Genomic DNA, 12,434 nt, shown 5'->3' with positions numbered 1-12,434 from the left:
GGAGAATTGAGCTCCTCAGCCGCTGAGCGAGATGCATAACCTGACCGCTCAAATCCAGGATTAAATGATAGAAATGAGAGATTTTAATTTTTTCTCTCACAGCTGAGGTGTACCTACAACAAAACATGCAGAGAAGTGGGAAAACAAATTTTAAACGTATTTTCTGCACTGTCAACGAGTACCAAAAGGCTTGGTAAGCACACTGACTGTCAGTCAACATCATAAGTTAACATAATATACCTCATGAAAGGTTAAAAAAAAGTATTTTGGGGTCAGGGTTTCTTTTACTTTCTTCTTACAAATAACTGGGTGCAGTTGAGGGTGCTTTTGACCCTGGATGGGCTCTGACACCCATGAACCAGATGTGGATTAAGATGTGTGTGAGTGGTTTTAGAACTTCAGCAGGGATTAGATAACATTGTAAGGACTAATAAAATCTTTGAGGGAACACAGGAGAACGTGGGCTGACCGTGGGCTAACTCATTGAGATTTCTTTCATTAAAATAACAGCACAAAACCCACTTTCCTTTCTTTTGGTTTAGTCTTGCACTTGACACTGCGCTTATCTCACCTACGGACATCTCACAATGAATGGGTGCTGGAAAAAACACAACTTTTCACAAAAGAAACACCTACAGAAAGCCATAGTGTGCTTTTTTTTGCATTTACGCTCCATCGTGGTTTTGAAACACAATCTTTAAACACAATTTTTCAATGACAATAAACTGCCTCATGGAGGCGTGAGGTCTGTTGATGTACTTGTAGCGTTTGTAAAGACATCCAAAAGTCTTGGTGATCATGAAGATGCTTTCTGTGGAAATTGAGATTAATGTTCTTTTTGCTCAGCAGTGATTCTCATCTTGGTCCACAGTCTCTTTCTCATGGCGGAGTCATGAACACTTACTTCAGCTGAGGCGAGTGAGGCCTGAAGATCTTCGGATGATGTTGTGAGGTCTTTAGAACGAGTCATTGCTGTGCATTTCACCACTGTTCCATGTTTTTGCCGTTTGTGGATCACTGTGGTTCTCTGGAGTCCCAAGGCCTTAGAAAAGTCTTTAGAACCTTTTCCAGACTCATAGCTCTCAATAACTTGCCATCTCATTTGATCCCAAATTTCTTTGAACCTTGGCATGATGTCTACCTTTTGAGGTTCTTTTGGTCTACATTGTCAGGCAGGTCTTCTTGAGAACAGGTGTGGCAGTAACCAGGCCTGGGTGTGGCTAGGGATATTGCAATCAGATGTGATGATCCACTGTTATATTTTAGGGGTGCATGTGGAAATCACTTTTTTTTTCTACCTTATCAAAACCATTCACTTTTGGTGTTAACTTGTGTTGTCTTTGACTAACACTTATTCTTTTTGATGATCTGAAACATTTAAATGTGAATAACATATGAAATGAGAGAGTGTGCAATTTTATGAACTCCAAGCTTCAAGGTCCTCACATCAAACCAGACCAGGCCTGGATAGTTGCAAACGTGTGCAACCTATAGGAGGAATTGCCTGAAGAAGATAAATGAGTTTGAAGACAATGGAGGGTGCGCTTCATGTTAATCTGTTCCAGTTTAGCGCACTCATTGCAGACGGTTACACTTGCCCAGGGTCCTGCGCTGAAAGGGAACCTGAACGGTTGATGACTAACAGACGACGTTCTTCTTGTGGGTCAGGCCTGCAACTAGTCAGGCAGGACCTGCCCTGCTGGCATGATCTGTGGCACATCACATCCCGACAACATGGGGGGCAGTGGAGACCTAGCGGGTAAATAAGTGGACCGGTAGTGGGAAGCCAAACTGGTCATGAACGGAATTGTCTCACAAGTATTATTTTGTGGAATTTATTGGATTGCAATTAACATATTATAAAGGGGAGGGAAAAAAAAAAAAAAAAAAGCCATTGACTTAATCTTAAAATTTTCCTTTGAAATCAATACCTAAAACCAAATGACTAAAAATGTTAATATTCTCCTCTAAGACACTTGAAAAGCAGGAGCTGATACAGCACTGAATTACAAAATGGTTTTAATAAATATTTTATTCATACCACACTGGCAAAGACCACAGTAGGCAGATCATATACAGAGGAGCCTGTAATTGTGGACACCCCATGCTAGGAGCATATATACACACACATACATACCAGACACACACACACAAAGCAAGCGCCCTTCATTGTTCAGACTGACATGCATCTGCTTTTGCTTCCCACCCTTCCAGAATCTCATCAGCAATCTTCTTCAGGATCCACTCCATCTTTCATCAGCTTCCCAGATCACCCCTGAAAACCATCCATTAGGGTTCGAACATGGCGGTCACACCGAACAAGTCAACCATCAAACCACTGGTGTCCTCCACTGTATCCTCCCCTGGCACACTCTCATCCTGGTCGCCCTCACCGCTCTCCTCGGACTCCTCAGAAGCATCATCTACCTCCGTAACGCTTCCTGTTACGGTCTTCATCTCGGCCTCCAGTGTACTGGGTTCTCGTACCACCACAGTCCAGGGATCACTAGTAATCACGGACTCCAAAGTGGACAAGGAATCATGCCGATTGTCAACTGCACAGAATGGATAAATGAATGACATTTTAATATTGCAGGGTAACAAGTGTCTTCCCCCCCATGAACGTGATCGGAACATGTGAGACCACAGCACAGCACCCAGTGCACAGAGTGAAATGAGGTCTCTGCATTTAATCCCTCCCCCGAAGGAGCAGTGGGCCGCCATGAAAGGCGCAGCGTGTACGGGACGCTACTTTGCCAAGTGGCACCTCAGCGGTCCGGGATGCAAACCTGCGCCCTTCCGATTACGGGTCAGCATCCTTACCCGCTTGCCTACAGATCAGTACTGGAACTAAACTGAAGATTAATAAAAATCACCAGTTCAGATGAGATAACTACAAAAAAAAAAAAAAAAAAAAAAAAAAAAAAAAAAAAAAAAAAAAAAAAAAAAAAAAAAAAAAAAAAAAAAAACCACGCATTTCAACAAGCCATTTCATATATTTGTCACTTACAAATATCTGCGTCTTCACATTTGGAGTCACAACAGGAACACGCACCAGGGGGGCCAGTAAGCTCTTCCCACCTGATTTGAGCGCGTTGGAGGGTGGTATCAGTTTGACGTTCAGGTAAAAGCCACGCCGTAAGCGCGTGTCGAGCGTACGGAAGGTTACCTGTTGGACGCGTTGCTGTAGGTGCAGGACTTGGCGGTCACTCTGGGGACCGGGCTGCCCACTCTCACGGCGCAGTGCAGGTAGAGCTGCTGTTGGCCAGCGGAACACAGAACCAGTCACGTGACTTTGCAGAGCCCTCGTCCCTACCAGCTTAAAGGCGCTACGCTAGGTCACCTCTGAGGTGATTCCTGGGAACAAGAAGGCGTCGACGGCGAACCGCAGGACGTTGGGGCCCCGGGAGAAGAACCGTGACAGACTCCCATGCCTCATACTGTCCACCATACACCTACAGCACATCATGCATGGTTATGTTCTCAGGCTACCCTCAGGACGGGCCGAAGGTAGCACTCCTCCTTACCCAAAATTCTCGATGACGTCAAGCCGTGGGGAAGAAGCAGAATCCTTGGACCCAGTGACATGACACGAGTCAACGAAGACCGCTTCGTTGGGACCAACGCGCTGTGCGGTGACTTCAAAGTACATCGGCTCGCCAAGCACGTAGCTCTCACCCAAATCCAGGCGTTGCCACTGAGCTGCGGTGGAGGGGGAACCCCGTTAAAATCGCCGCAACACACGGAGAACGTCACGGTGGGGTAACAGGCTACCATTGCGTGCTGTGAGCGTGAAGATGCGCTGGCCCCTTAGGCTCCTCAGGAAAGTTCGGTCGAGAACCTCAGGGACGTATCCAATCTTGTAGGAGTAGTGAAATCTAGGAAAGTTGAACGCGATCAGAGTAGGAGTGAGTCAACCAGGCCTTGGTTTGGGCTCAGCACATCACATTATCCCCTTGGTCTTTGGTCAGATTTAAACTTTGGGTACTAACAAAAACGTATTAAATAGTAATAGTAAACAATTAAAATTACTGTTTAATAGCGGGAAATATGGGGTTTTATTATTCCTATATTGTAGAGGAAAAAAATTATTTGGAAAAATGGTAACTGGGGTGGTAGTAGCCTAGTGGGTAACACACTCGCCTATGAACCAGAAGGCCCAGGTTCAAATCCCACTTACTACCATTGTTTCCCCGAGCAAGACACTTAACCCTGAGTGTCTCCAGGGCAGTGGTGGCCTAGCGGTTAAGGAAGCGGCCCCGTAATCAGAAGGTTGCCGGTTCGAATCCCGATCCGCCAAGGTGCCACTGAGCAAAGCACCGTCCCCCCACACTGCTCCCCGGGCGCCTGTCATGGCTGCCCACTGCTCACTCAGGGTGATGGGTTAAATGCAGAGGACAAATTTCACAATGTGCACTGTGTGCTGTGCTGGTGTGTATCACATGTGACAATCACTTCACTTTTTTTTTTTAAAACCCTGAGTGTCTCCAGGGGGGGGGACTGTCCCCTGTAACTACTGACTAAGTCGCTGTGGGTAAGGGCGTCTGGTAAATGCTGCGAATGTAAAATGCGACTGGTTTTTACCGGTTATACTGGCACTGGATGGGGAGGGAGAGCGGCACGGCCCTCAGGACCTGGCGCTGCGGCTCGGGGGTGAAGAACAGCGTGTTCGAGTACAGCAGCCGGCCGCCCGCCGTCTGAACACAAGAGAGCCGAGGTCACCGCGTCGCCGTCTCATGGCGGCGCCAGACGCGCGCACTTACCAGCGACGCGCCGCCGCACTCGCTCAGGCGGTAACGGAAGTAAAAGGAATCTGGCGAGGCGCGGGTGACCGGACAGGAACCCAGGCGGAAGGTGGAAGCGGGGGCCGCGAAGCCCAGCAGCTTCCGGCGGACGCGCACGGAGACCCTGCTGGAGCCGCAGGACACCTCCACGCCGCGGCAGTTACGCACCGGCCCGGGCTGCGCACCGAGGGGGTCGTGGTGGCGCGGCAGCAGCAGGCTGCTCAGGGAGCTGGGGAAGGGGCGTCTTCCGGCGACGGGGTTAAAAACGTCAGCGCTGACGACGGGGCCCTGGGCGTGTTGGAAGACGGGGAGGAGATACGGACGCGCCTGCGGCCAGTAGCCCATGTGGGGGTCTCCCCCGGTCCCCGGCCGGTCCACCTCCAGGCTCAGGCCCTTCGGGAGGTGTTGCTCCGCGAGACTCGGTAAACCCTCCACCTCCACCAAGCTCTTCCGATTATCAATATGAGCCAATGACCCCACACAGAAAAACGCGAAATAAACGCGACAACATGTTGGACGCATGTTAAAATGAACCAGGACCCGGAAAACTCCTACCGCCGCTCTACTCGCTGCTCAAACCGGAGCAGGTGACGTCGACGCGTGAAATAATTAAGACGTTGCGTCAATTAGGCGCACCTGTGTGGTGACGTCATACACGACGTCATTACCTGTATGCGAGTGTAATGAATAATCGGCGCGGGTGCAGCGACCCAACGTGCCCACCAGATGGCAGCAGCTCTCATGAAGGAGTATTCTTTCAGGACGGGACAACTAACATGGTTCCCTTGTGAAGGGCTGATGTTCTCTGTGGTCTGTGGCAGAAATATGTATATATAAATCTTCTCTGCAATGGTCAAGTGATAAGATCAGCTGTAATAATTAAAAAAGCGCCCCAAAAAAAGAGAAAATGAAGATCTCAGTATAGAGCCCTGAAGCAAATCGTCTCACCTTGATAATCCACTAAACCTTTTGATCAAGTATGAACAAAGGTGGAAATCCATTTTTCATAAGGTTGACCAAAGAGCAAGTGAGCTTCTTACCCAGTCAGGTGATCATATCTCAGTTACAGTAGCCCAGTTGAATCCACGCTCTTTCGTCTTGGCCACATAGCCATTTCATAAATCAGAACCTTTCCATGTTTTGGGTACCGTTGTGGGCTCATTTATTCCATATAGGTATTCTTTTGAAACTATACAACTATTAAATATTTATTTCAAAGCAAAAATTAAAACCAAAGCTGAAAATAGCTTTCTTGAAGACAGACATGATATTTCGCTGTGGTATAACTTTGACAGCCTATGCTGTGCACATAGCATACCAACTTACCAAAGAAGTGCCCATGAGTAAACTTTAAATGAACACTGTTCTGATAGTTCTAAAGTCCCCTGCATACAGAGCAATATATATATATAAAAAAAAAGAAAACAAACATTGCCAGGACACTCCTTATTCGTGTAACGTGATTTTGTAACATCATGTTGGTAATCTCGCCGCAGAACTCTCCTGTGGACCCACACAGTCAACATTTGATTCCCTCGTTGATGTTTGTACAGATTGAAAACATGAGGACTGTACCAGCATGAGAACAGAAAACAGCAGAGATCAGTTTCATTTTTTTTCTCCTTTTTTTTCGTTAAATAGTAATAAATACATGAGATGCAGTGGTTTTTATTCCATTTTTCTGAAGCAGGAGGGTTAAAAAGTTTATTCATTTTTATTTATTTATTTATTTTTATTTATCTGTCTGTTTTCTTTAGCAGCAATCCGAACATAGTTGAAAGTGGAGATAGCAGCCGAGAGAGAAGTAGTTCACTTTTTTTTTTTTTTTTTTGACTTGATGGCAAAACAGCACTCACAGAGTGTTGTGAAGGAGGGAGGGGGGGACAAAACGGACAAGAGAAAGAAAACAGAGGAGGGAGATGCAAAGTCAGAGCGAGAAGAGGGGGCACACCAAGGGAGGCAGGGGTGTGAAAATGTCCCCTCCTGTACACGTACTCCTCCCTCCTGCAAAATACTGCCCCCTCCTCTTCCTTCAAACAGAAACATGGGCCAGAGAGAAGGGGGGGGGGGATAAGAAATAAAAGAAAACAAGCAAGATTCAAAGAGAGCACAGAAAAGAGAATGAACAGGATTTGGCTTAGCATGTCCAGAGTTGTTAAGATTAAAAGAAAAGATGATTAAAAATAATAATAATAATTATATATTTTTTCTGTTCAAAATAAATGTGCCAAAAAAGAAACAGAAGGACAGTGAGAGGAGTGACGATAAGAAAACGTGAGAGAGAGTTGGAAAGAAAATAAATAAAAAGAGGATCTGGTGAGATGGTAAAGTTGAAGGCAGACTATTTAAACAAACAACAGGGAAGCATTTTGGTTTTCCTTCTGGCAAAATGTTTTGTTTTTCATTTTTCTTGTATCATTTCCTCCTTATTCCTCCTATAGTTTCGCTCCCCCTCTCCTCTTGAAAGTAGCTTGCATCGGCGCATGGTTCAGCCTCCTCCTCGTGTTGTTTTCTCACTGTGTTGTGACTACGTTTTTTTGTCATTTGCTTTATTTTATTTGTATGATTTGTTTTCATAGTTTGAGATATATAAGCCAGTGTGTCAAGCGAGAGAAGACTGGAAACATAAAAAAAAAAAAAAAGTAACAAAAGTGTCTGTATGTGGCAAGGGGGGCAGGTGGGATATATTGAACTGAAAACAAATAATACCAGTTTGTTTACTTGAGTGTATGCATAAGTGTTCTGTCCCTCAGAAAATAATAATAATAAAAAAAAATAAAACATTGAATAAATAAACCCAGAGAAATACCCACCTCTCCATTTACGCTCATCTGACCCCTCAGTTTCCCTCCTTATGTAGTGATTCTTAATAAATTAAACATTTACAATTACCGCTAAACTTCTGGAGGAAAAAAATGATAAAATAACGTTTTAAACGTTAACTGGTATTTCTCTCTTGCTCATCTTGAACACGTTCCACTTTTCATTCCAATTCTTGCCATATTGCAAAAAAAGCAACTAAAAAAAAATCTTGCTGCAAACCTCACATAAAATCAAATAATAGTAATAATATTAATAACTTTCTGATACTTTCGATTCCAACTACTTAAGCCCTCTGCTCATTTCCTTTGATAAAAGAAAAACAGAAAAAAAAAAAAAAAAAAAAAGACAAAAATAAATTCCAAAAGCTCCCCCTTTTCACACCCTCCCCATCACTATCTTCGCCCCATGCAAAAAAAACCAAAACAAAACAAAAAAAAAATTCACAAGTTTGTCTCTGTAAATCTGTGGTTGTGTGTGTTTGTCTGACTTTGTGTGTGTGTGTGTGTGTGTTTGTGTGTGTACTATATGCATCTGTATGCGGTGTTTATCATCCTTCTGTTTTCGTTAAAATTTTTGTATGGCTTTTGGAATTTGTTCAAGATTTATCAAGAGTTGGCTGCATTCTGACCGCTGCCACCTCCGCTGCCACACACGCCCATCATAGCAGACTCCTCAGAATCTGGCCGCCCCCCTCCCCCCCCAACTCCCCTGGGTGGGGGCCCCCCAGTGAGCATCCCGCCCCCTACCCCCACGCTTCCCTGGGGTGGGTTGTTATTGTTGTTACTGCCGGGATAGCATGGGGGGATGTATCCCAGGCCGGAGGCAGCGACCATGCTGTCCTGAGAGGCCGGGGTTTGGGCCAGCTGTTGCTGGGAGGCGGCCTGTGGTGGCTGGGGGGCCATGACCGTCCTAGTCCGAAAGGCAGAGAGGCCCAGGTGGAGGTTGGAGGAGCCGTACTGACTGGAGTCCAAGCTCGACGGGGGCGGCTGCATGATGGAAGACTGACCCAGGTGGTGGTGGTGGGTGAGGCTGAGCTCGATGCTGTCCTGCATCTGCGGGGAGGAGACGGGCATTATCGTTTGGCCTTGCTGCCCCTGTGAGCTCTGGCCCTGTGGTTGGTTCTGCTGCTGCTGCTGCCGCAGCTGTCTGCCGTTGCTGTGGTGACCGCCGTAGATGGGGTGGGGGTGGTGTGGCTCCATCATACCCCCGACACCGCTGCCCAGGAAGTGGCGTGAGTGCTGGGTGGCGGCTGGCTTGTGCAGCAGTAGCTGGGGATAAGGCGGGTCGCTTCCGCTATTGGACAGGGGGCCAATGCCCCCCTCCCCTCCTGGCCACAAACGGAGCTGCTGTTGAGATGGAGCCTGAGACACGGAATTGAGGAGGAGAATATTTCACCATGAGTAAACCTTGCTATTAATTACCAGTTAAGGATTCGCTAAGCCCAAAGACACCTACCTGTGGACTCTGCATCTCGTAGTCCGTGTGGGTGACTGCACTGTTGTAGTATCGGTTGCTGTACCGGTAATTCCGGTTGTCGTTGGAAGAACCGCTAGACCCACCTGATTAAAGGGAGGAATAAAGGAAGTCACTGGAACATTCTGTAATACCTGGGTGTCTGAAGTCACCAACTCAAGCTGGGGCATAAATGATTACCAAATTTTTATAAAATTGATCGGAAGAACACAGAAATGTAGAGCTTATTTCATGTTACTTTCAATGAAACATTATGATCTGCTATGATTGCCTGGGGACATTAGTCATACCCGAGCTGGAGACTGAGCTGGTGGTGGATGTGGAGTGGCTGTGGTCCATGGCTGGGCTGGTGGAGGTGGAGCTGCTGGTGTTGGTGCCTTCGTCTGTGGTCTTCTTGAAGAAGTTGTGCTGCAGTGCGTAGAAGGGCGTGATGCGCGTCTTGGGGTCATAGTCCAGCATGCGCAAGATCAGGTCCTTAAACTTTAGGTAGTCGCAGGGGGCATGACCCTGCTCTCCAGCCCGCCTTCCACCAGGTCCTCCCGTCTCCACACCCAGAATTTCATGGAGCCTTCGTGTAGCAGGTGGCTTATACTCCTGCAGAGATAAAACGATAGCACGCAAAGGGCTATTAACATTACAATATTAGGACAAACACTTGTATAGTATATTGCAGTTAATTCTGACTATGATCTAGAAGACCTGTTAGATGGAGAGGAAAGAGAGTAAATGAGAATAGGCCTAAGATGGTGAAAAGTGGGTAGAGAATTTGGTGGCCATTGACACGTTTCCATTTTTAGATTTGTTTTACTGATCAATTAACACACATAACGTTAGGTGTGTCATCACATTCTCATATTTTTGTGTAACCTTTGAATTCAGGTTGCCTCCAGAATCTCCCCACTTCCCTGATGCTATGGCACCAAATAGCATCAAATGGACTTCTAGTGGAGATGTGACCACTCAATACATCTTATCATCAACTTAATAATGAGTAGGAAAGGTCCAGAAGAACAGTTGTAATGATGAGGGTGATGATGGCAACAGATGAGGGCTCAGGAATCAACAGTAGAGGAGAGGGGAGGAGATACTCTGAGCCCTTTAAGCTCTTGCTGGGAAACCTGGCTAACCCACTCGCTCTTCATCCCATAACTCCACACTTTGCCCTGCCTTTTCTCTCATTCCCTCTCCGGGGCAGTGAGGTGAAATATAGCTGCGGAGGGGTGTGCGATGGGCAGGAGGGTTGGGCCGATGGAGACTTTAAGGTTGAATAGAAGCAGAATTTTACTCACAGAGGCCGAGGGATATAGTACCTTCTTTATGTCCTTGTTCTTCTTCACTGTCCAGAGGCCGTCGGACAGCTTATCGAAGTACTTGCGTGCTTTAGGGGCCTGGTCCAGCATGTGGTTTGGAGGAACCCCCAGCACCTCCACTATTTTATTCATCTGGTCCACCTGGAAGAGACATATGCTGTGAGTTCCTATTCCAGACTGAGGAAACTCAATGGTCTAGTTTAGTCGGTGACATATGTACCTCATTCGAGCCACTGAACAAAGGCTCGCCTGTGTGCATCTCTACAAGGATGCAGCCTAAGGACCACATATCGATGGCCAGGTCATATGGCATGCCGAGCAGAACCTCTGGAGAGCGATAGAAGCGGCTCTGGATGTACTGGTAGATCTGCAGACAGGAAGCAGAAGAGGAGAAAATGCAGTTAAACTAAGCAACCATTATGCATGCTGCCAGCAGGAGGGTTCAGGGACAGTTTGCTAAATGTGTGCCGATTCTCATGCCGTGGCACCATTTGTCCAGGAGAGGGCAGCAGAGGCCGAACTGAAATGCATCAAAGTGGGTGCAGTAGCAGCAGCAGAGCCTCTGGGATTCTATTCTTGAGCTGTTACAGTGAAGCCCATTTCCTCCTCTTCGGGGGAGTCCTCCAGGATGTGCTCTGAATGCGAGCTTGCTTTTATATCGGTGAAGGACATCCACGATGACTATTTATTTTCCCCCATTCAGTAGCACACATCTTTGAGCTTTTAGGACTGGAAACACCTCTTATTTTGCCAAATATACCATTATCTATTCTTTTAGTCTACAATTTCCCCCACTGGGTGTGGGCTTTACTGCACTGGACACGTCTGATTTGAGCCTCAGAAGATCTTGACTGCTTCCACACAATCTATGTAAAAACTGTCCCCACCCCAGTTCCAGTGGTGTCTTCCACCCTCTCGGTAACCTTAACCCTTTAAATACTACTGTAGTGCCACCACGGTGGAGGTAGCGATTGGACAAGGTGACTAGAGAGGAACTCACTCTCTGTCCCAGCTGACAGGAGCTGCCAAAGTCCACGATCTTGATGGCACTGCGTTTGGGGTTGCAGAGCAGGATGTTCTCAGGTTTGAGGTCGCAGTGGATGATGCTGAGCTCGGGCGTGGCCAGGAACAGCAGCGCTGTGCACAGCTGCTGGGCGAACTTGCGCGTCAGATTGAGGGAAACGCCGCGGAAGTTGGTGTTGCGCAGGAGGTCGTACAGGTTGTAGGAGAGAAGCTCGAACACCAGGCACAGGTGGTTCCGGAACATGAAGTGCCTTTTCAGGTGGACTACAGGGGACACAGTGAAGATGTTATTTACATGCTACAGATGATTCAAAGTGACCGTTAGATTAACAGTTAGGAGGAAAATGTGGCGATGCTGACCTATGTAGTACTTCATCTCTGTGTCGTGTTTGTTCATGAGCTCCAATAACCGCAGCTCAATCTGGGCCTGGTTCAGGAAGGCTTTCTTGTTCTTAATGATCTTGATGGCCACCCACTCCTGCTCGTGGTGGTCGTAGGCTTTCACCACCTGTGCAGGGTAGGATCAGACAGTCAAACAGGGGACTCAATGTCGTCTGGACTAAGGCCCCACCCACACACAAACGCTTTCTCTAAAACAAGTTTTCGGTTTCCAAAAAAAAAAAAAAAAAGCACAGCGCAAGTGTGGTGCAACGTGCTGCTCTGTGGCCTTGTGCGCGCACCGCCATGGCACATTTTCGAGAGGCCAACAGAATCAAAGCAGGCTCGTGTTTTGTCTGCCCCCCAGAAACACATATACAAAGTGAGAATGGAGGAAAAGTTGATCTTATCATTCTTTGAGTATATATTGAGTATATATAGAGATCTACAACACGAGCTGGGTCGAGTCGCATTGGTGTTGATGTGAACTGAATAGAGTGCCGAATCGGTGCAGGTTTTATGTTGTGGGAATCACCAATACGTCAGTTTAAACAAAAGAAAGACGCAGAAAAGAGAAGTTTACTCTGGAATTTCGGAAAATAACCTCTAAAACGCAGATCAGACAGGAATTTTACAGTTTAGG

The 12,434-nt window shown here is 46.8% G+C and overlaps 2 protein-coding genes across 5 annotated transcripts in view; both read right to left on the bottom strand.

Annotated features, from left to right (window-relative positions):
- Positions 1–2,002: 2,002 nt before the first annotated feature.
- On the bottom strand, positions 2,003–5,370 carry zp3d.1 (zona pellucida glycoprotein 3d tandem duplicate 1). Its single transcript, XM_028979860.1, has 8 exons — positions 4,764–5,370; positions 4,585–4,697; positions 3,775–3,878; positions 3,528–3,702; positions 3,344–3,455; positions 3,170–3,258; positions 3,011–3,081; positions 2,003–2,555 (listed from the first exon to the last, which is right to left on the bottom strand). Exons 1-8 carry the CDS (start codon positions 5,304–5,306, stop codon positions 2,290–2,292), a joined length of 1,473 nt encoding a protein of 490 aa, XP_028835693.1. The 5' UTR covers positions 5,307–5,370; the 3' UTR covers positions 2,003–2,289.
- Positions 5,371–6,390: 1,020 nt separating this feature from the next.
- dyrk1b (dual-specificity tyrosine-(Y)-phosphorylation regulated kinase 1B) overlaps positions 6,391–12,434 on the bottom strand; it is a 33,098-nt gene continuing 27,054 nt past the window's right edge. For 3 of the 4 annotated variants that reach the window (XM_028979858.1, XM_028979857.1, XM_028979855.1), the window contains exons 5-11: positions 11,774–11,921; positions 11,391–11,677; positions 10,611–10,757; positions 10,370–10,531; positions 9,371–9,674; positions 9,063–9,166; positions 6,391–8,968 (exon numbers count right to left, since the gene is read on the bottom strand). In XM_028979858.1, the coding sequence (XP_028835691.1) occupies positions 8,213–8,968; positions 9,063–9,166; positions 9,371–9,674; positions 10,370–10,531; positions 10,611–10,757; positions 11,391–11,677; positions 11,774–11,921 (1,908 nt within the window). In that variant the 3' untranslated portion in view covers positions 6,391–8,212. The remainder of the gene's footprint in view (positions 8,969–9,062; positions 9,167–9,370; positions 9,675–10,369; positions 10,532–10,610; positions 10,758–11,390; positions 11,678–11,773; positions 11,922–12,434) is intronic. The other variant, XM_028979856.1, reaches the window with a different exon arrangement.

The sequence above is a fragment of the Denticeps clupeoides genome, chromosome 5, assembly GCF_900700375.1.
Source record: "Denticeps clupeoides chromosome 5, fDenClu1.1, whole genome shotgun sequence".
NCBI classification, from domain to species: domain Eukaryota; kingdom Metazoa; phylum Chordata; class Actinopteri; order Clupeiformes; family Denticipitidae; genus Denticeps; species Denticeps clupeoides.
The sequence above is the reverse complement of the archived record's forward strand: the minus strand, read 5'-3'. Positions and strand labels throughout refer to the sequence as shown.